The sequence below is a fragment of the Papio anubis genome, chromosome 11 (genome assembly GCF_008728515.1).
Source record: "Papio anubis isolate 15944 chromosome 11, Panubis1.0, whole genome shotgun sequence".
Lineage (NCBI taxonomy): Eukaryota > Metazoa > Chordata > Mammalia > Primates > Cercopithecidae > Papio > Papio anubis.
This window is the reverse complement of record NC_044986.1, coordinates 11,105,835-11,128,560: the sequence shown is the minus strand read 5'-3', so window position 1 is coordinate 11,128,560 and position 22,726 is coordinate 11,105,835. Positions and strand designations below refer to the sequence as shown.

The 22,726-nt window shown below is 49.7% G+C and overlaps 1 protein-coding gene across 28 annotated transcripts in view; it reads left to right on the top strand.

The window, feature by feature from the left end:
• The window catches only part of TACC2 (transforming acidic coiled-coil containing protein 2), a 255,604-nt gene that overhangs the window by 162,224 nt on the left and 70,654 nt on the right, over positions 1 to 22,726 (top strand). For 2 of the 28 annotated variants that reach the window (XM_021943786.2, XM_021943784.2), the window contains exon 1: positions 2,287 to 5,080. The exons of 25 other annotated variants lie outside the window; for them this stretch is intronic. In XM_021943786.2, coding sequence (XP_021799478.2) covers positions 5,013 to 5,080 — 68 coding nt within the window. In that variant the 5' untranslated portion in view covers positions 2,287 to 5,012. Of the gene's footprint in view, positions 1 to 2,285; positions 5,081 to 22,726 lie in introns of those variants that run through there. One more of the 28 variants, XM_021943785.2, reaches the window with a different exon arrangement.

The following is a 22,726-nucleotide window of genomic DNA, read 5'->3' as shown; positions in this document are numbered from 1 at the left end:
GCTCTGGCTGTGTTTGGGGCACCCTGCATGTCTGGAGAGCAGAGACACGAGACACACACACACCTGAGACTCTTAACAAGGCAAGAAAGCACCAAGGCATCAATGTGCAGGCAGCCGAGGGACTGGGAAGAAAAGTCTGGGGGCTGGCAGGGAGCAGACCCCTCCGGGGAGTTGGGAGAGCTGGGATGTGATTTTCTGGAGGAACTGAGAGAGATGGAGAAGTTGAGGAGGGGGCAGCTCCTCAGCGGTGAGGCCACGGTGAGGACCTGGCCATGCTCCAATGCCGAATCAAAGCCAGGAGGTTGAATGGGGAATTTTTTGCAAAGGCAGTGGACAACCTTTGGAACAAGACTGAGTGATGTGGAAGCGTGTCCCCAAAGCCCAGGAAAGAGCGTCCATCCCGGGACTGTGACACCTGGGTAGAGAAAGCCCGGCACCGCGCCATTCTTGCCTGAGCCCAGGCTCTGTCTCTGCTCACGGGTACCCTGCTCATGTTGATGTGTGGGTGCTGCATTCAGGCCACACAGCTTCCCAGCTCTTCGAATTTTCGGCAAGGCAGTGAGCGTGCCTAGCTCGGTGCAGGGCTCAGGCGTTCAGGCACTACTGGGTGCAGAGTTGTGTGACGTGGGGCTGGATGCGCGGGGCCTCAGGTGGAGTAACAAGATAACACTCTCAGAGACAGCCCAGAGCCGGTCTCAAGCTTGGTTCCCTGAAGAGAAGTTGCTGGGGTTTTGTCCAGCCTCCCTCCACTCCCCACCATGGTGTAGTGGGTGGTGGTGAAGACCCAGGGCTTGGAGGAGCCCCGTTCTCCATCTGTGTTTACATTCTTAGCTCCTCCAGATGGGTTTCTCTGTGATCTGACCTACTTTCCTGAGTGTGTGTGCTCGGGCTAATTAGCAGCTCGGGGTCCATTGGTAGTGTTTGGAGAGTCTCGCTGCTATGGCAACTGGAGACCCTGAGGCCAGAGGCAAAGGTGGAGCCACTCACGTTTGTTTTTCTTGGGGTATCAGAGGGGTCTCAAACTACTCGCAGTTTCTGACCATGGCTCAGTCCCTTGAACCTCTGTGGGACTGAAGAGGCTGCATTACATGGTTTATCTTTTGGCTACAGGGATTTGTCAGGTTTGCTGCTCTTTCTGGTAGGTGTCACTAAGTAATGTGAGAATAAACTGGTTTCCACTTACAGGCCAGGCACACAATAGGTGCATTAATATATGTTGAACTGCTTTTTAGAAATGATGGATGCATTCCTTGATTTATTCAGGTTTCTAGGGTGTCTTTGGGGACTTCAGTAGGAAGGTTTGCAGTGGAGCCTGTCTAAGCAGGCTGTGACCTTCGGGGGCCTAGAATATGTGGACTGTGGTCTAAAGGCCCCCAGGGGCTGAGTTCAGGGTCTCATTAGGGCCATGCTTAGGAGTGGTGGGGTTCCCTGGGTGGCTTAAATAGAACACATTGATTTCTTCCAGTTCTGTAGGCTGGATGTCTGAGCTCAGGGTGCCGGCATGGTTGGGCTCCTGAGGAAGGCTCTCTTCCTGGCTTGCAGATGGCCACCTTCTTGCCTCACACAGCAGAGAAGGAGGGTTGGGAGTGGGGGTCTTGTGTCTCTGTCTCTTTTTATACAGGTATAATCTCATCTCGAGGGCACCCTTATGACGTAATCTAATTCTAATTACCTCCCAAAAGCCTCACCTCCAAATACCATCCCCCTAGGGATTAGGGCCTCAACACATGAATCTGGGAGGGAGGCACAAGCATTCGGTCCATAGCACAGCCCTTTCCCTCTCTGCTCATTCTCCCTCATTTTCTTCAGCTTTACATTTTCTGTAGGCTGAGTTACTAGATCACCAGCTTTGTTTTAAATTGTTTGTAGAGTCAGCATCAAAACGTCTTAAATGGGGGTCTGAGAGACTCTTCCATAAATAATTTACACAAACTAATCACGCATGGGTTTTAGTTGCATTGACTGTAATGGTGCCCACATTCTATTTGTTTCTCTCCTGGTTTCTTTTTTGAGACAGGGACTCGCTCTGTCACCCAGGCTGGAGTGCAGTGGTACGATCATTGCTCACTGAGTGTGTATGCTCGGGCTAATTACCAGCTCGGGGTCCATTGGTAGCCTCGACTTACTGGGCTCAAGCACAGCAGCCTCCTGAGTAGCTGGGACCACAGTTACACACCACCACACCCAGCTAATTTTGTTTATTTTTTGTAGAGACAGGGTCTCACTATGTTGCCCAGGCTGGTCTTGAACTCCTGGGCTCATGCAATCCTCCCACCTCGGCCTCCCCAAGTGCTGGGATTACAGACGTGAGCCACGGTGCCCAGCCCCACTCCTGGTTCTTGACTGTGTTTCTGACAACAGTGAGATGCTGTTGTCCCACTAAGTAATATACCCTGTCACTATGTCATAGCTTTTCAGTTGTTGGGATTCTACGTAAAAGCACTTCACTTTAATGCTGCCTTAATTTCCTTTATGGTACTATACTTGGGGGAAATTTTTTTCTTATAAAGAAGAATCCTGGTCCTGGGCATTCATAGATGGTATTTACTTTACTTTTTCCAATGTCCTTGCAAAATAGATGCTTTTCCTCTTTTGTCAGCCGAGGAAATAAGGTTCAGTATGGTTAAACAGTCGGCTCAGGCCACACAGCTAATGAGGGAGAAGTCAGGATTTGAACTCCGGTCTCATTTAAAACCCTATCTTGTTATCGCAGCAGAACCTCTACCTACTCAGGGTAAGGACATTTAGATGGCTTTGTGCTTTTGGACATCATCTGAAAAATGTTTTTAAAAGTTGGCAGATGAGTTCTAATTGTGGTTCCTCATTTTTTCCTCATGTATTTTCTGAGTACCAGGCTTGGCTGAAGGCCAGTCCCTAGGTGCCCAGGGAAAGGGCCACTTTCCTCAGAGCAGTACCAGCCCAGGTTAGAGCTTACCAATGTTTCAGCTCTGTGTGGTAAGCTTCTTTGGGCCCTCACCTGCATATGGAGCCCAAGAGGTCTGTTTTCTGACAGCGAAACAAACCCCCAGGGTGCTGAGAATGATGACAGGATGAACAGGTTGCAGGATCCTTGCCACCAAGTGACACCCAATGCTGACAATGAGTGACAGCTTCCCCGGGAGGTGCTTTCCAGAGCATGCCTCATCACGCCACCCCTGACAGCTACCTTCCCTGCAAGATTGACATAATCATTAGCTATTTTCATATAAATGCAAAAGTAAACCTTCTCAATGTTTCCTGGAAATTTCATGTTGTTACATCCCACAGAATGATGTTGATCCTCTGGCATTCTGTTTGACACTGATACTGAATAGCAGCAGTGGAAAGTCAGTCCCTGTGAAGCTCTGGAACTACCGTGACCTCGAGTGTCAGTATCAAAAGAGCCCATCCAAACGTCCTTGGCCACGTCGCTAGAAAACAGTGTATTGGAGGCAATTTTAAAATGCTTTGAACGATTTTGTTTTTATTTTCTTTTGCTTTTGGCCACAGTTGAGATACATTTTAGGCTCACCACCCTATGGGTGAAGAAAAGCTGGGAAAATGTGGAAGAGTCTTCCACTTACCCATCAGAGGTTCCATTTGAATTCAGTTGTGAGTCTGGGCTGGGAGCGCAGGAAGCGGTTGTGTTGAATGTACAGCATGAGGGGGACGGTGGGGTTCCCAGGTGTGCCCCAAACCTCCTGTACCTATGCGGAGATGATGAACTCTCTCCAGCAGCCTTCAGTGAGGTGGCTCAGGCGCTCAAGCCTTGAGGGTTTCCCAGCCAGCCACAGGCCAGGGACGGGGATTTGGGGATTTGGCTGCTAGTGGGTGGGTGATATGCTGCCAGCCACAGAATGGCGCTGGGTACTGGGAGCTTGGTGACAGGGTGTCACGGACATTCCTCCAGGCCCAGCCCGTTTAGAATCACAGAGCTGAGCCGATGCATGTCACGGAAAGTGCCCCTGCCCTGTACACGATGCTGCATTAGGGGCCTGCCTTGGGCGGCTCAGCTGGCCAGGCTCTGCTTGTTTAGGGTGAGCCTTTGCACAGGGCTTGGCTTTGTGGAGCTCATTTGGTGGCCAAAGATGGTGCTGCAGCCCCAACCCGCTCCCAGGCCCAGTACCTTTTGCTCCCTAGCTTGCCCCAAGCCGTGCAGACTATGCGGTGCAAAGGTCCCTGGAGGCCAGGCTCGGGCTGGCTGTGAGGGGAGAGCCAGGCCCCGCAACTCTCCCTGGTACAGACCTTAGCTGCCTCCAGGGCCCAGGGCCTGAAGGAAGCAGAAGCCGGCGGTGGAAAAGGGCGCACGTCTCTGCCAGCGTCGCTCCCGCGGCCCGCTGCAGCCTGTTTACCTGTTCCTCCAACCGTCCCCCTGGTCCTGGGCCGGGAGAGACCATTTCCTCCTTCCTGGAGGGATGAGCCAGCAGGCCTGAGCCCCCTACTCTCGGTGGTCAGCCCACCCGACCACCACGCCCCTCCTTTCTGGGGCCCCAGCTCCTGGGCCGCGGCTCGTTTGCATTTCAAAGCTACACAATGCGGGCGGTCCCGGCGAGGCGGGAGGGGCTGGGGCAGAGGGAGGGTCTTCGCCTCCCCACCCCCAGCCCCGTTTCCGGAGCCCGCGATGGAGCTTTGTGAAGATGCAGGCGTTGGGGCTGCTCGGCGATGATGACATCATCGTGTCACACACAGGAGCCGGCTGCCGGGGGGTTTAAGAGAAGAGCCTTTCGGACCACACCGGCGCTCACGCTCACACCCGCACGCCCCGGGCAGAGCCGCGCACGCCGGCCACACTCGGGCGCGCGCCGGCCACACTCGCGCGCACACATCCGCGGCGCTCGCCCCCCGGGCCCGGCTCGGGCCGCGAGTCGCAGCTCCCTGCCGCCGCAGCCGCCGCCACGGATGCCCGCAGCTGCTCCCCTCTGCAGTGCAGCAACCCCGGCCGCCGGCCGGCCCGCCCCGGCTCCCGGCTGCAGGAATCGCGCCAGGACGCTGGCCCCACTCGCAGCTAGCTTGCACGCCAGGGCACAGCGAGGATGGGAGGGTCGCAGTCCCTGCAGCCAGCCCCAGCCAGCGACCTGAACCTGGAGGCTTCCGAGGCAATGTAAGTGCTCCGCCCGGGCCGCCCCGAGCCTCCCGGGGAGGAGGAGAGGATGCCCGGGCTTTGTTAGTGTCGCCTTTCCTAATGCCTGTGCAGCCTGGAGTCCAGGCTGGCCTAGGGTCTCCGCAGCGTTGCAAGGCTTTACCTGGTGACTGCTCTGGGAGGAGCATCTGGTAGCCCCAAGTTACTGCTGCGGGCAGAAACGATTCCCAGGAATTCGGTTTTGGTCGCTCAGCAGTGGGTGCATGGTCGGGGGCTTCTCCTGCCGTCAGCATGTTTCCTCTGCACCCCCGGCACAGTGGTATTTCCTGCAAGGGAACAGCCAGGCATCAGCGACTGCCTCCTCCTAGGAAGAACCCATGAGCGTGGCAGCTCCGTGCCCGGGGAGACAGCCCAGTTTCCGGGCAGCTACGCGTGTGGCTGGGCAGATAGCGTGGTGTGCTCTGGTGGACGTTCCGTCCAGTCAGCCTAAGCATCATCCACATACTCAGTCTGGTGAACACTCGAGGACAAGGCCGCTTGCTATTATTAGTAAAGGGCCGAACCGTCCTGTCATTGGTGGAGGCAGTGCTTGACTGTGCATCGATCCAGGAATCCGATCTTTTCTCTCAACCACAGAGCTAACGTGCTCAGAAGTGGCCTTTATCCTGGCTGAGTGTTTATTAGAATTCACGTTTCTGTTATGGTCGTCTCCATTACCTACCAGGCATGTTTGGACGATGGGGCTTATTGAATGGGTCTGCCTGCCGGGTTGCATTTCAGCAACTCAGGCTTGTATCCAAAGTGGACCTCCCAGCCTCACCTGCCCGCCCCCCGCCTCCCCCCACCTTTTCCAGAGAGAAGACTGTTTCAGAGAAGAGTATTTTCTGGGGACTTGGGGTGGGGGTAGTCAAGTGGTGGGTTCTTAAGAGTCATGGATGTGTAGATTAAAAGATGCTGGGGATTGGTCTGTGTGTTGTAGGAGGGATGGGGCCCCGAGGTGGGGGACTTCCTCACTGGTCCCCAGACCCCTGGGCTTCAGTGAGGAGCTGGCTTGGCGTGGTGATGTAATGCTAGACTGAGCCTTGTGGTTTTCTGGGCTCCAGCTCTTTAGCAGGGAATTATTCTTCCGAGCAGGTGTGCACCCATCATGTGTCTTCACCCCTGTAGCTTGAGAAAGCATCGTCTTACAATGGAGGTACATCGTGTTTGAGAATTTTCTTTTTAAATGTCAGGATCCTTGTGCTGTGCCTGCCTTGTTTCACATGCACGTGTAATATTGCTAGGTGCATGGAAATACAACTCGAGTCTAGGCAGAAAAAACCCTTTTTAACCTATTTTTTGCAAGTCTCTATAGTGGAATTGAGTTAATCAGTGACAGGCACTGGCTAGCTCTCACAGCTTAGACCTCTCACAGCTCAGACCTATCTAGTAAAGAGCTTAGGAAACAGAAAGGACAAAGTGACTGTACGTTTGGGAAAATGTGCTCCTCAGTCATTGGAAATTCAGCTCGCCAGTCCCTAACATCCCCGCCCTCTTGCTCAGCTGAGTTAATAAATGATCAGTATTCTGTCAGGTGAGGGCTGAGTTTAGAGAGCTTCTGTTAGGTAACTGTGCCTTTTTGGATAAGGTCCTTTAAGGTTCTGCCCACTGGAATAGTGGTGTTTAAATAAAATTTCAGGCTGAATGACCACATTGTGATGGAAGCTGCTTATCAAATATTTTCACGGTTGAGTTGGTCCATATGCACCCGCCTGAGGCTTCTCTCCCTAGAACTGCTGCCTCTGAAATGTCTCTAAATATAGATCTTTAAGATAGTATATTCACTCATTCACAAAATCCCACCCTCCATCCCATAACATTTTCGTTCTAAAAAAATGGAGAGAGAGGAAGTGTTTGGGGCCAGTGCCATTGCTAGCATCTGTCCTCTTCAAAACCTGTCTCTGCTCTCTGAATAACTGGGGCTTATTTTTCTACTACAGATGTGCTCTTTTCCAGTCTAGAGGTTTTAAAAATATATATTCGGAGAGTGCCTCTTTTCTGCCCAGACACAGGTCTTTCTTGGTAGTATGTATTTCCGTGCAGCTAAAAATGCATGCATGCGAATAATACACAAGATAGCAACAGAGTGTGGGGTCCATAGCAGGAAAGAGGTTGCATTGTAAGATGATGCTGTCAGGGCTGCAGGGATGGTGACAAACACAAGGTGAGCACCTGCCGCGGGGTCCAGTTCCTGACAACCAGAACCTAGAGTGAATGTTTCCCTTTTTCTCTGCTGGTTCCCTGTGAAAGACTGGCTTAAGGAGGGCCATGGCGTAACAGTGAAATCAAAAGATAGAGGATTTGGAAGTGACTGAAGGATTTTTTTTTTTTTTTTTTTTAGCTTTAAGATTTCTTTCCTTCCAATTGCTGGTTTGGGGTGCCTTTGGGCAGCTTTTGTAGCTCCAGCTGACAGCTTCATTCTATGCAGGAGTGCATTGGCGTAGGGAGGGAGCGAGTTTTGTATCTCTCCTTTTGAGAACTCGAGCATCAAGATTGGAGCAGCAGAAGTCCCATGGCACTGGGGATTGAAGCCTGAGGATGAAGGTGCAAGTGGTGACCAGTTCCTTGCTACTCCCAGGGTGGGCCACACACTACAGCATCAGCTTCCCGAAGGGGCTTGCTAGAAACGCAGAGCCTCAAACCTCACCCCAGACCAGCTGAATCAGAATCTCCATTTCATCCAGGGACTTGTAAAGATGCCCAGGTGATTTGTAGGCATCTCAAAATTTGAGAAGCCATGAGCTGGTTCAGTCTTCCCTCCATCCTGTCCGTGAGAAGCAGCTGGCCACTTCTCTGACTGCTCCTTTCTATCTGGCAAAGAAGTTCTTGTAGCAATAGTGGCCATTTGTTTCTAAATAGAACGTGGGTAGCAAGGGGAGGGAGAATTCTCTCACAGAAAACACTGATTTCTCAGTATGGATGGTAGGAGACACAGGAATGGACAGGAAGTACTTTGAGTAAATGTGGTCTGCAGCTATCGATCAGACCTGCTGTTCATCCTTTGCTTCTGTGGCAGCCCCATGTGGTGCGGCTTCTGCTAAGTGAGGCAGCATTAGGTGCTTTGTCCTTTGTGTAGTTGGAGACATCTGTTTTAGGGGTTCCCGCAGCTTCCACCAAATCCCCACATCCTGGCCACTGAAAACCACCCAGGGTGCCATTATCATCAGAGACCAAAAGTGGTGGTTCTGTTGGCAAAGTCGCCCTGTCCCGACTGTTGCCCTACTCTCAAAGTGAGCACGTCCCTCGGCTCTGAAAAACAAATCACAAATACGGAAACCCATACCTCTGTAGACCCATGGATCGAAGTAGAGGGGCCAGGGTGGATGAGAGAGAAGTGATGGAGGAGGAAGCAACAGGCTCTGTGATGGACGAGATGGGGGAGGGAAGAGAAGAGACAGTGGCAAGTACAAAGTGGAAGTTTCATACCCTGGTAACTAAGAGAAAGAAGTGGCATTGGCCAAGACAGACAAGAAAACTGGATTGGGAGCTACTTTGGGGAAGTTGATGAGTTGGCTGAGATTTCAGAAGTGGGTGGGATCAGATGTAGCTGGAGAGAGGCCAGGCAAAAGAAGGATCTCGGGCACCACCGCAGTAGGTGGAGAGATTGGAGCTCTCCACGCACCTATGGTTAGAAGTGGGGTTCTGGTCCCTTTCCTCATGTGGTTCCTGACCTTTGGGAGCTGTAGAGAAAATCCGATGACTCTGATCCTGCCCCTCCTGCCTTGCAGGGTTTTTCAGAGGTGAGATGCCACATCTGTAAAGACTCCGAGAAAGACGTAAGTGCCAGAAAACTGCTAAAGTGGAAATGCCCTGTGCCTGAAATTGCCGGCCTGTCAGTCACTCAGAAGGCCAGGAACAGCCGCTGGGGCTCCACGCAGGAATCTTTCTTCAGCTCTCATTAGATCTTTTTTTTTTTTCTTCTTCTTTTTTTTTTTGAGACAGTGTCTCACTCTGTTGCCCAGGCTCCTATGTAACAGTGTGATCGCAGCTCACTGCAGCCTCGACCTTCTGGACTCAAGGGATTTTCCCACCTCATCCTCTCAAGTAGCTGGGACTATGGGCACACATCACCATGCCCAGCTATTTTTTTTTTTTTAATAATTTTTTTGTAGGGATGGGGCCTTGCTACGTGGCCCAGGCTGGTCTCGAACTCCTGGGCTCAAGTGAGCCATCCGCTTCAGCCTCCCAAAGTGTTGAGATCACAGGCATGAGCCAGCGCACCCAGCCATAGATCTTTTTCAAGGCTTTGTTTCTTGGGACAACCCTTGGCTAAATCCTTTAGCTTAAATGACAGCATTCCTAATGTGGGTTGCAGCCAGTTTCTGAGTTCCTGGAGGGAAATTTTACTTTGACTATTACTGTTGGACACAATAGAGTTTTTTCTCCTCTAAAATAGAATAAGCTGCAAAATTATCTGTAGAGTGGGAGGGGGAGATTGAGTCCCAAAGGAAGCTCAGGTGCATTTTTCCCTGCCATTATTCCTAGATATGACCAGAGTGGCCCTGTGCCCATGTTCGTAAGGATCCTGGGCCTTCACTATCTTCTCTGTGGTACTTGCCTGGAGGCTTTCTCTTAGGTGGGCTGAAGGCAAATATATTCCGAGGTCCTCCAGGTAGCTACCAATCATCCAAGGGGCCATGCCAGGCTGGGTCCCTGGGACAGGGTGCCCTGTCGAGGATAGGGTGAACAGCTAGGACTTGGATACTGATTGAGTGTGGCACTGCAGGTAAACATCAGATCAAGGTCAGTGGATTCTGGGTCACTCTTCTCCATCGACCCTCCCATTCCCATCCCTGTGTTTCTTTCTACTGTCTACAGCCTGTTTCTGTGGCTAGATTTTTGGTTGCCTAGGAAACAACTTTATTCTGAAACATGATTGGCTGTTCTTGCCAAATGGATTTACCCAAGCTAGGGCAGTGTTCTGGGGTAAGCAAGCGATGCTGAACAATTCTGTTTCTTCCCTTTAAGATTAATGGTGAGGACTTAGGCATTGTAAGCAATTGTTCTGTGAAAACCAATTGTTCATGGACTGATGCTTTTGTTTCAGGTTGGACAGGGGTTTAGGGGAGACTGGTTGGCTACAAAGAATTGACTGAGTCAGAACTGCTGACACATATCTATCCTGTGTTGGAAGCAGTAGCTCAGATGACATTTCTGTTTATATTTACAAATTCACTTTAGCAGTTGTGTCTGGAGTGCAGGTGTGTGCTATTTAAACGCCATTGCCAAATATGGAAACAGAGCTGGGTGCTGCAGTGTTGAAACCAGGAGTGAAAAGCCCGCTGAGCAGGCTCCCATTCAGCAGAAACTCTTGTACTCCGTGTCTGTGCACTAGGTTTTTTTCATTATACAAATAACTGTATCCCTTAATTCTGCAAGGTGGGTGACTTTTATAGATAAGGAAACTGAGTCCTCTAGGTGGTTTAAATTAAGGGGTCAGCAAACTTCCGTAAAAGACCTCATAGTACATATTTTAGGCTTTCCGGGCCATTCGGTCTTTGTGCAACATCTCTGCTGTTACAGTTCAAAAGCAGCCAGAGACAACATGTAAATCCATGTTCTGTGAAAACACGTTCTGTGAAGTTTTAGTTCTAAAAACAGGCTGCAGGTTGTAGTTTGCTGATTCCTGGTTATACAGATGGTTGGTACAGGGCTCAGACTTATGTCCCCTTTGGCCTGGCAGTCTTTTGTTTTCTGTTCTCTCCCTCTCTAAGACATCTCATTTATGCTGATGGACTTAAATAATATGTGCTGATAATGCCGCAATTTATATCCTTCCCTCTCATCTGAGCACTGTAATTTTCCTTTTTTTTTTTTTTTTTTTTTTTTTTGAGACAGGGTCTCACTCTGTCACCCAGACTGGAGTACAGTGGCACAATCACGGCTCACTGCATCCTTCACCTCCCAGGCTCAAGTGATGCTCCTGCCTCAGCCTGCCAAGTAGCTGGGAATACAGGTGCACGCCACCATGCCTGGCTAATTTTTAAATTTTTTGTAGAGACAGGGCTTCCCTATATTGCCCAAGGCTGGTCTTGAACTCCTGGGCTCAAGTGATCATCCTGCCTTGGCCTCCCAAAGTGCTAGGATTACAGGCGTGAGCCACCGTGCCCAGCCTCAATTCAATTGTTTACTTCATATCTCCTCTTGGATTTCTCCTGGATAGCTCAGGCTCAACATGTCCAATGTAGAACTCTGATGACCATCTTCCTCTCAAAAACAAAAACAAATGTACATTTTAAACAAACCCAGCCCCACCCGCCCCTTCCTCATCTCAACACCTGGTATCTTATTCACCCAGGTGCTCAAACCGGAAACCTGATGATCAAGTCTTTTTTTTTTTTTTTTGAGCTGGAGTCTCACTCTGTCCCCTAGGCTGGAGTGAAGTGGCATGATTTCGGCCACACTACAGCCTCCGTCTCCCGGGTTCAAGCAATTCTCCTGCCTCGGCCTCCCAAGTAGCTGGAAATACAGGCGCACACCACTGTGCCCAGCTAATTTTTGTATTTTTAGTAGAGACGGTGTTTTAATTTTGTATTTTTAGTAGAGATGGGGTTTCACCATGTTGGCCAGGCTGGTCTTGAACTCCTGACCTCAAATGATCTGCCCTCCTCAGCCTCCCAAAGTGCTGGGATTACAAGCGTGAGCCACTGTGCCTGACCGTGGTAATTAAGTCTTATCTTCACTTTTCCCTCACCTCCCTTTTTTCTAGAACAGTCCACATCCTTGGACTTCCATGGTTAAAACCTGTATCTGCTTCCCATTGCTTTTAGTCTAAAATCCAAACCCCTTGCTAGCGCCTCTGCGCCCTGCCACCTGGCTCCCGCCCCTCCTCCCCTCGCCTGATGTTCACCAGGACTCTGGTCGCCTGTCAGTTCTTTGAACACACAACGCTGTCTGGCCTCAGAGACTTAGCACGCTCCATCCACTCCCCTCAGTGGGCGTCTTCTGCTCCATCCCTTGGCTGGTCTGTTTTTTTCCTGCCTTTATCTTCTTCCACCCAAGGAAGTTGCCAGCTGGGTAGACCAGGAGTCTGCTGCAAGCGCTGCAGGGCTTGTGAGGAGGCTGGCATGTGGCCGTGAGCAACAGATTACCTTTGTTCCTGCATTCTTAGCCTTTACAAAGGAAAGCAGTGGGTCTTGTACAAAGGAAGGTGGGTCTTTTGTACAGTACATCCCGTGGGTGTGCAATAAATCCAGTGGGGGTGGTAGGCCTCCCCGCAGGTTTTGTACCTGTCTGCCTCCTTATTCAGAAGGTCTTGTTTCCTCTGAGTTTCTGCTTTTGCCTTTTCCTCTGCTTTCTCCTTAAATGGAAGTGGATGGATGCAGCTCTTCTTGCCTGAAACAGAAGCCTTGGGCTCTGGGCAGAGCAGTGGAGGCCGAGGTAGTGGGGTGGAGGCAGGGTGGGGTGGCTCCTCTGCTCAGGGTTTCCCAGAGCCCTGCTGACAGGCAGTCATGGTGGCTCTGTGTCCTTATGGGGCCGGGAACTCAGGCCAGCTGCTGGGCCAAGTTTACCATCAACATTCCAGCTTCACTTACTCCAAGGTGTTTGTGGAGTTCCAGAGTCTGTGGATGTTAGAACTGGAAACATCAGGATTTTAGAAATAACAGAGGCTTTAAATCCCCCAGCACATCATTTGTGAAATATCACTTAGGTCTTTCCGGCTAGTCATTATTCAAAGTAAGTCAGGTAGTCATTTTAATCTTTTCCCTTCAACTTTCAATGGGCTAAAAGAAAATGTTTGTAGGTGGACGTATCATTTGGTAAATTCAGATCAGAGGCCTCTTCCCACGTGGTGAAACAGCTTAGATTGCAAATCCTTTCTCCCGTGAGGAAATACAGTGGATGGTTAATTTGGGAATAAAAACGAGCCTCGTTGGGCCCTTGGCCCAGGCGCTTCCATGTATCTTTGCTTTGAAGTATTTTTTTCTTTTCTGTCTCCATGTAGCTCCTTAGGGATGTTCTAGAGGTCGGTTCCAAGGAGGGTGGATATTTACTGTGTTTAGCCCAATGGAAAATAGTTGTAGCCATCTTCAGAGAAAGCTGACCCCTCCTGAGGCCCAGCAAGCCCAGAGGTGGTTGGACAAATGTATGGGCTCTTGGTACCCGACACCTGTTGAGACTGGCCTGAGTTAAAACCATCCAAGCCTGAATGTAGAGCCCTAGAGATGAGCTAGATTGTACTCAGGGCTGCAGGGATATGACCCGTGACTGCTGGCTCTTAATGTTATGTTTTGACTCATGGTCACAGCATGCTATTGGTCTAGGTTGAAGCTTGACAGTTAGAAAATACCTGGGCTGCTCTCCGGCTGCTGCTGGGGAGAGAATCAGGCCGGGAGGGCACAGTCTGTTGTTGCTGCCCACCCAGGAGGAGCTGAGTTTGCTGCTGCAGTCCTGTGCCAGCACCACCCTTCATGGGGCTCAGATCTGGGTCTCTGTACTTGAGAAACAGCCACATCCAAGGGGCTCCAGCCTCTCACGGTGGCTCCTCTGTGCCACTTATCCAGGCCCCTGGTGGAAGCTGCACATTGTTCATTGTTCTGCATTAAAGGGAGGTGCCTACAGTGGTCTGGAAGTATTTTCCCTCCAGGAAGAAGGCGGGAGAGGTTGGCTTTTTTGGCTTTACTTTAGGGAGAACATCTGCGCACATTTAGACCCTGCATGGAACTTCCCAGCTGAGCCTCTTTCAGAAGAGGATCCTGTGACTGCCCATTGCCTTTCGTGAATGGCCCTAAGATGCCGTCCTGGGGCGCGGAGCTGCTGGGGGAGTGAGGAACATCCCTCACAGCACCAGGCTCTTGTGGCAGGAGGAAAAGCCAGGAGCGCACAGAGGGTGAGCGAGAGGCAGCCGGGGAGGGCAGGGGGTGAGGGGCAGGCCGTCCCTTTGGCATTCTGGCCCCTGCGTGAGAGCGCTGCGTTTGGACCCCCAAACCAGTGACTGGTGGAGTTTGTGTGAGCAGGTGAAGGCTTGTGACCAGGAGCCTGGGGCCAAAAGAGGTGTTTCTGGGCAGAGCTGCACCCAGAACATCCTCACATGGGCTTTGCCTGTGGCCTCAGCTTGGGTACCTTTGGTTGCAAGTAGAAAAAAAAAGCCAATTCAAACTGACTTAGAGAAAAGAGGGCATATGTCGCCTGTGCCTGACAGGTGGGATTCCTCCAGGGGTAATTGCTAGCATGGCTTTAGAAAAACGGGCCCTCCTCACCCCAGAAAACCCCAAAAAGCCCAAAGCATCAGAGTTTCTGGGTTTTAGAATCACCTTTGATCTAGAACAGCTGACTTACTCTTGTGGTTTCCTGGGGCTGCCTCGTCCTCTCTGCAGCCTTCTTGACAGACATACTGGCTTCCAGCTGCTGGGGGACTTCCCAGAGCCAGGCTGGGGAGGTGAGGGCCCTGAAAGGAGAGCCGGGCTCTACGCTCTGGGCTTTGGCTTGGTCCACAAATGCCCCTTGATAGCTCAGCTCAGTCTCCTGCCCTAACTGGGGATGCCATGGGAGGCAACCTGCTCCTGGGGCGACTTCCAGGTCTGGCACTTGTCGCAAGCATCTTTACATGCCAGGGCACAGCCTAAGAGAAGTGACACGAGACACAGGAGAGGCAAGGGGCTGGAGGAGCGTGGTCATACGTGGCACTGTGTTCCTAGGAGCCCTGCTGCTGATGGCCCTGGGGTCAGTGGGGAAGAGCACCAGGCAAGAAGGGAAAGCGTGTCTGTGGAAGGTGGTCCTTCGCTTGCCCTGTGAGATGAGGGAACCAGGACTTCAGGAGCCAGAGGTCTTCCTTCTCCATGCCCTTCCTGCCCAGCCTTTCTGGTAACAGATAAGGGAAGAGCATGGCTGAGCCTGCTATGGAGCACACACCATGAACGCCAGCCGCCTCTCTGGGGCACAGCTCTTACCCTCAGCCCCATGCACGTTCCAGGCTCCATGACCTGAGGCCAGCAGCCACCTGCTCCCATAGACAGGGAAGTGGGCTAGGCTGGGCTGGGCTGAGCCAAGCCAAGCCTAGGCTGCAGCCAGCGGAGCTCTTCTGCCCGGCGCCTCCTCTCTCTCTCCCTTTGTGGGATGGGACTATCCCTGTTGTCCTGGTCATGCCACAGGGCTTGGTGGACTGTCCAAGGGTTCTTTGTCCTGATTGTAGTTTCTCTGTTTCCTCTTTGTTTTTCTAGTGGGTGCGACTATCAGTCCATATCTGTGATCTGCATATTTTACCTGGACCAACAAGACAGGTGGCCTGGAGGCTGAGGGTGTGCCTGGTAAACTCAGCCAGCACTGCCAAGATAGAGCCTGCCCAGATCAGTCCTAGCCAGCAAGCTCTGCTGTTAAGAACAGTGCAGCGCTTTGGCAATACCTCCCAGAAAAATAGCTAGCGGGCAATGGCACTTGCTCAGCGCGGACCTGCCCTAGGTTTCTGGACACATGACAGTGCCCATTCAGACTCCATGGGCTTGACACGACTGGCATTCAGGGCCTCATTTGTGATGTCAGTGAAATGGAATTAACACCCTATCTCCCTCTCTGTTGCTAAATAATTCTGTAGGTAAAGAGAATACGTAAGTGTTTAGGGAACCAGGAGAAGAATTGGTGCATAAAACGTTCATGAAACACTGTGCTCCTGTTTTTTTTAGTTGACAAATAAAAATTCCATTGTAGAATGGCTAAATCAAGCTAATTAGTGTATTACTTCCCCTACTTTTTGTGTGTGTAGAATACACTTAAAATCTACTCTTAGCAATTTTCAAGTATATAGCACATTGTTATTGACTAGATATAGTCACTAAATTGTACTTAGTGTAACTGTTGAACTAACTAGTAGTTGAACTAATTTCTCTTAGTTGACTGAAATTTTGTGCCTTTGACCAACATCTCTCCCCCATGTCCTAGCCTCTGGTAAACAGCATTCTACTCTCTGTTTCTATGAGTTTGGCTTTATTTTAGATTCCCCATGAAAAGGAGATCACTGTGGGTTTCATTTATTTTTAAATTTTATTTACTTATTTTGAGACAGAGTCTTACTCTGTTGCCCAGGCTGGAGTGCAGTGGCAGTCATGGCTCACTGCTGCATCAGCCTCCCCAGGCTCAGATGATCCTCCCATCTCAGCCTCCCTAGTAGCTGGGATACGCCTGGCTAATTTATGTATTTTTTATAGAGATGGGGTTTCTGCCATGTTGCCCAGGCTGGTCTCCAGCTCCGGAGGTCAAACAGTTCTCCTGCCTTGGCGTCCCAAAGTGCTGGGCTTATAGGCATGAGTCACTGCACCTGGCCTGGTTTTGTATTTTAAATACAGCATAATTTTTGGTGAAGAAAAACACTGAAACACTGATGCATTGTGGGAAAATATACATTAGTTAATATGGGAAAGGATACATTGGTTAATATGGGAAAGGATACATTAGTTAATGTGGGAAAGGATACATTGGTTAATGTGGGAAAGGATACATTGGTTAATATGGGAAAGGATACATTAGTTAATGTGGGAAAGGATACATTGGTTAATATGGGAAAGGATACATTAGTTATCACTCCTGAACTGTTTGTGACAACAAGGAAACCCCTTCATGCCCGCACTAACCCTCAGAAACAAGCCTGCTGAGACCCCGTTCTGTCCAGAATGCTGTTTCTGTTCTTTGTGCTCACTCCTTGGTTTCACATGTTGCATTTCTCATTGTAGGCTCAAAATTATGTGAATTTTTATTTTTCTGGATACTGTTTTTCTTCCACTTCTTCAAATGTGACTATGCTTTCAAAAATTCAGAGCTTAAATGCCTGACAGAGTAAGAGGAAAGGAACCGAAGGCGTAGGGGTGACCAGGTACAGACTTTCCTGGAGACTGTCTGAATTGTCTACAACTCAGGGACCCAGGGAAATATCTTCTCACTATCCAGAGGTAATATTTTATTGGTCAAAAATTTTAGAAGATGGGCCGGGTACGGTAGCTCAACACTTGTAATCCCAGTGCTTTGGGAGGCTGAGGCAGGCAGATTGCTTGAGCTCAGGAGTTAGAGACCAGCCCGTGCAACATGACCAGCATGACAACATGGCAAAACCCTGTTTCAAAAAGTACAAAAATTAGCTGGGTGTGGTGGCGCACGCCTATAGTCACAGCTGCTTGGGAGGCTGAGGTGGGAGGATCACTTGAACCCAGGAGTTGAGGCTGCAGTGAGTCGTGTTTGCACCACTGCACTCGAGCCTGAACAACAGAGCGAAACTTTGTCTCAAAAAATACACACACACACACACACACACATATATATGTGTGTGTGTGTGTGTGTGTGTGTATATATATGTCTATGAAGATGAAATTGGAGTAGTCAAGTTGTAAGAGAGAAAAAGCCAAAGTGGCAGAATGGTGGCTGCGGTGAAGATTGGGTGCCACTCAAGTTGACTTTCATTCTGAGTTTTCACATTTGTAAACTCAGAGGTCTGGCTCTTTTAATATATGGGTCCTTATTCTTAGAAGAGGCTGGCTTTGTCATTTAGGATTGTTTGGAAATTGGCATTCCTGAAATTCTCCCTTCAGGTCCTCCCTGATCAATAAAGAACTTTGGCTCTTGCGCCCGGATAGACAGTGGTTTTGTGCATCAGAGGCTCCCACAGGGGAGTTGTTTGAAATAGGCTGGCTTTTGTTCTGTGAGGGACTAGGGGACTCATGCCAGTGCTCACAGCTCATCCTAGCTAAAGAGAAAGAGTCACATCATATGTGTAGACAAAAATAGATTTTTTTTTCTCTGTAAAATGTGTGGCCTTGTAGAGAACCATGCAGATTCAAGCTGCTGAAAGGCCTGATGTGGCCCTAGGAAGCCAGAATTTGAATGAGATTAGTCACAGCAAGTCAGCAAATGTAGGAGATGGAAAACTGGCTTCCTCCGCCCCCCTGGCTTCTTTGACTGGGCTACAAATTAAATGGACATACAATAGATTAACAGGAGAAAAAAACGCAGTAATTATGTGTGTACTCCTGGGAGTCCCACAAAATATGAGACTCAAAAGAAGGGTCAGAAGAGGGAAGCTTATATAGCACCCTGAGCCACAGAAAGGAAGAGGGGCCTGGGGCTTCTGGTGGGTGGTGGAGACAACTTAAGGAGGGGTGAGGGGAGGAAGTGTAGGGTGAGTAAATGTGGTCTTGTTATACCTATGAAATCTCTTGGTTCATCACAGTTGCCTGGAGCAGCCCCTGTCCTGATAGAGATACTTTACTAATGTAGATTTTCTTGATGGATATCAATGTGTTTTACAAAAGGACAGCTTTTCAGAGCTACTCCTGTGTCTGCAGTTTCTCAGAATAACCAGCCCCAGATATGACAAGCATAGTTTGGGGTGGTGTATTCTGGTCTCCTACAGTTATATTTTGGGGTGGTATGTCCTGAGCCCAGCACGGAAAAGGAGGGCAGTAGGAATTTAAGAATTTCAGCTAAAGCATTCTCATTTTGGAAGGAGCAGTGGAGGGAGGCTGGAACAGAGAGAAAGTCAACTGCATTTGGAAGATGCAGTTTGAAAAACAATGAGATGATTGTGCACAGGGCCTTTTAAAAATTATAATGATGGGAGGACGGAGTTGCAGAGATGATGGCACGAACCTGTAATCCCAGCTGCTTGGGAGGCTGAGGCAGGAGGGTCACTTGAGCCTAGGAGTTCAAGGCTACAGGGCACAATGATTGTACCTGTGAATAGCCACTGCATTCCAGCCTGGGTAACATAGTGAGACCTGTCTCTAAAATAAATAAAATGATGGCCCAGGGAGTGGATGGCTCAGAAGTGAAAGGTTTTCTGAGCAGCAGGAGAATGAAGCTGGGGAGGAGATAAGGCCCAAGCCTCTGGGGCTGTGATCTGTGATCGCAAACAAACAGCATTATTCTGTCGCAGAAAGAATTGGGAGTGTGGATTTCAGAGGTGTACAGGGGCAAAACTTGAGCACGGCCCTTCCAGAACTGCCATGGTCCCTGCTAGAAGCTCCAGATCCTGGGTCGAACAACACGCCCCAGATTCACTGAGGAGGTGAAGGGGCAGCATTTCATGCCTCTGGGAGGCCCCTAAACCCTGGGTTTAACCCTGGGTTCTGGTGTCAGGAAGCAAATCTGCCAAGATCAAAGATGGACAGCATTTGATATACAGTGATAGGATGGCTGAGGCCACCTCTGGACATCTTAGACTTTTTGGGCTGCTACAACAAAATCCCATAAATTGAGTGACTTATAAATAACATAAATTTATTTCTAACAGTTTCGTAGGCTGGAAAGTCTTAGATGAAGTTATATTTGGCTTATGGCCAGAACCTGCTTTCTGGCTCATAGCACCTTCTTGCTGTGTCCTTGCATGGCAGCAGGAGTGAGGGGTCTCTCTATGGCCTCTTTTATAAGGGTTTTTTCCTTTCCTTTCCTGTCCTTTTCTGTCCTGTCCTGTCCTGTCCTGAGACGGAGTCTTGCTCTTGTCACCCAGGCTGGAGTCCAGTGTCGCAATCTTGGTTCACTGCAACCTCCACCTCCCAGGTTCAAGCGATTCTCCTGCCTCAGCCTCCCTAGTATCTGAGATCACAGGCACACGCCACCACGCGTGGCTAATTTTTGTATTTTTAGTAGAGGCAAGGTTTCCCCATGTTGGCCAGGCTGCTCTCAAACTCCTGACCTCAGGTGATCCGCCATCCTCGGCCTCCCAAAGTGCTGGGTTACAGGCATGAGCCACTGCACCTGGCCAGTTCTTCCTTATTTCTGGTGCTGGATCAGCGCATCCTGTGCTGAGTTAAGAAAACAGGATAAAGGGTCAGGTGCAGTGGCTCACGCCTGTAATCCCAGCATTTTGGGAGGCCAAGACAGGTGGATCACGTAAGGCCAGGAGTTTGGGACTAGTCTGGCCAACATGGTGAAACTTTGTCTCTACTAACATTACAAAAAATTAGCCATGGGGTGCGCCTGTAGTCCCAGCTACTCGGGAGGCTGAGGTGGGAGGATCACCTGAGCCTTAAAGTTTGAGGCTGCAGTGAGCGGTGATCAGGCCACTGCACTCCAGGCTGGGCAGAGTGAGACCCTGTCTCAACAAAACACAGGATAAACCCCTACTTTTTTTTTTTTTTTAATGCAACATATTAAAATTCCAAGTGAAACCGGAAGTGTGACTTTTAAGTAGCAGGAACGTTGAGATAATGGAAAACTTGGAGCCTTTGATGAAGAAGATTTGAGAAAACAAAGCACAAAGCTGCTCTTTAACACCTTGCCATGAAAGTTACAGAATGCTGAAGCATGTTTGTAAGTCAGAGGTCTGAAAGTAGTGATGAAGAGGAAAAGCCAGGTGACTGTTGTCAGATTCAATACCTTATCCTATTTCTTTCATCATGAAATTGAGTAGTTCGTTGGCAAGAAGGTCAGGTCTGAGCATCTATTTTAACTCTTAACCTTGAGACACTGATGCTTATGTGATGTGGGAAATTGTATCTGCTCATTAGAGGTCTGATATGTAATTGAAATCTGAGATTACTTATCTGCCTTGTCATATTTAAACCACTGATTATGGCTCTGACATTTTTGTTACTCTTCAATCAACCAGTATATAAAAGATTCAGAATCTCTGAGAATTAAGAAAAAGCTATTATCTTCCTGGTATCAATTATAGTGCAAGTAAAAAGCAATGCTTTTTTTAGCCAAAACTTTCCAAAAGTACGGGTTGGGATCTCAGATCTTTCCTTGATGCCCTTCACTTTAACCCCTACTTTTTTTTTTTAGATGGAGTCTCGCTCTGTCGCCCTGGCAGGAGTACAGTGGCGCGATCTCGGTTCATTGCATGCTGTGCCTCCTAGGTTCACGCCATTCTCCTGCCTCGGCCTCCTGAGTAGCTGGGACTACAGGCACCCGCCACCACACCTGGCTAATTTTTTGTATTTTTAGTAGAGACAGGGTTTCACCATGTTAGCCAGGATGGTCTCGATCTCCTGACCTCCTGATCTGCCCGCCTTGGCTCCCAAAGTGCTAGGATTACAGGCGTGAGCCACCGTGCCCGGGCTAACCCCTACTTTTACATGTGACTCAAACCCGGCCACTTCTCACCTTGGTGGCGAGCAAGCTCCATACCCTTCTGCTTTCACTCCCGCTCCTGCTGCTGTTCTCACAGTTGTCAAATGGCCTTCTGAAAACAACTCAGCGGCCAGGCCTGGGGGCTCATGCCTGTAATCCCAGCACTTTAGGAGGCCGAGGCAGGAGGATCGCTTGAGCCCAGAAGTTTGAGACCAGCCTGGGAAACACTGGGAGCCCCTGTCTCTGCAAAAAATGTTTTTAAAAAATTAGCCAGACGTGGTGGCTCACACCTGTAGTCCTAGTTATTTGGGAGGCTGAGGTGGAAGGATCGCTTGAGTTCGGTAGTTTGAGACCAGCCTGGGCAACATAGGGAGCCACCATCTCTACAAAAAATTAAAAAAATACATAGCCGGGAGTAGTGGCATGTATCTGTGGTCCTAGCTACTCAGGAGGCTGAGGTTGGAAGGGTCACTTGAGCCCAAGAGGTCGAGGCTGCAGTGAGCCATGATTGTGCCACCGCACTCCAGCCTGAGCAACAGAGTGAGACGGTGTCTCCAAAAAAACAGCAACTCAGGGCGAGTCCTTTCCCTGAGTAACCCTCAGTGACTTTCAGACTCCTCATGGGTCTCAACGAGGCCAGGTGATTGTCATTGTTACCCTCCTCTCGGGTCTCCTGGCAGACTTCCTCCTCCTTGCCCACTTTGTTTTCTTAAATGGCCTGAAGCCCATTCCTTGCACCTGCCGCCCTCCTTCCCCTTCCTACCTCAGGGCTCTTCATCTTTTTGTTCTCCCTGCCTGAAACTTTCTTCCCCCTAGTTCTAATGACTGACTCCTTTTTCACTCTTCATGTCTTAGCTTTGAGAAGTCTCCCTTCCCAGAAGGAAGTGCAAGAGGAAGAATTTTTTTTCTTTTTCTTTTTTTTTTGAGAAGGAGTCTTGCTCTGTCGCCCAGGCTGCATGGAGTGCAGTGGCACAATCTCAGCTCACTACAACCTCTGCCTCCCAGGCTCAAGCAATTCTCCTGTCTCAGCCTCCTGCCTCAGCCTCTCCTGCCTCAGCTGGGATTACAGGCACGCGCCCCCATGCCCAGCTAATTTTTGTATTTTTGGTAGAGGCAGGGTTTCACCATGTTGCCCAGGCTGGTCTTGAACTCCTGACCTCAGGTTATCCACCCACCTCAGCCTCCCAAAGTGCTGGGATTACAGGCATGAGCCACCACGCCCGGCCAAGAGGGAGAAATTTTAAGTTATCCTAGAGCCTAGAACAAACAGTGCCAGGCAGCCCTTCTTCTGTTTGGCTGATTACAGTATCTCTCTTGAGTGGCTGTGAATTAATTCAGTAAATATTCACGTGAAATTTATTGCTAAGTTTTACAATCCCTTGCCCACAGCCACTTTAGCAGTATGTGTCTGTGCGTGTATGTTGTACAGGGCATTGTGGGATGTGTGGGAAGAGCAAGAAAATCACATTCTTTTCGCATAGCTCTGTAAACTCAGGAATCATTGGTACAGCTGTCCCCTGGCTCCTGGGAGCGTGGCCGTGGTTCATGTTTCTTTATTGTGTTAAGGTGAAAGAAAGATGCGATAATTTTGGCTGTAGAATTTTAACACTTTAAGGACTGGAGCCAGTCAGTATC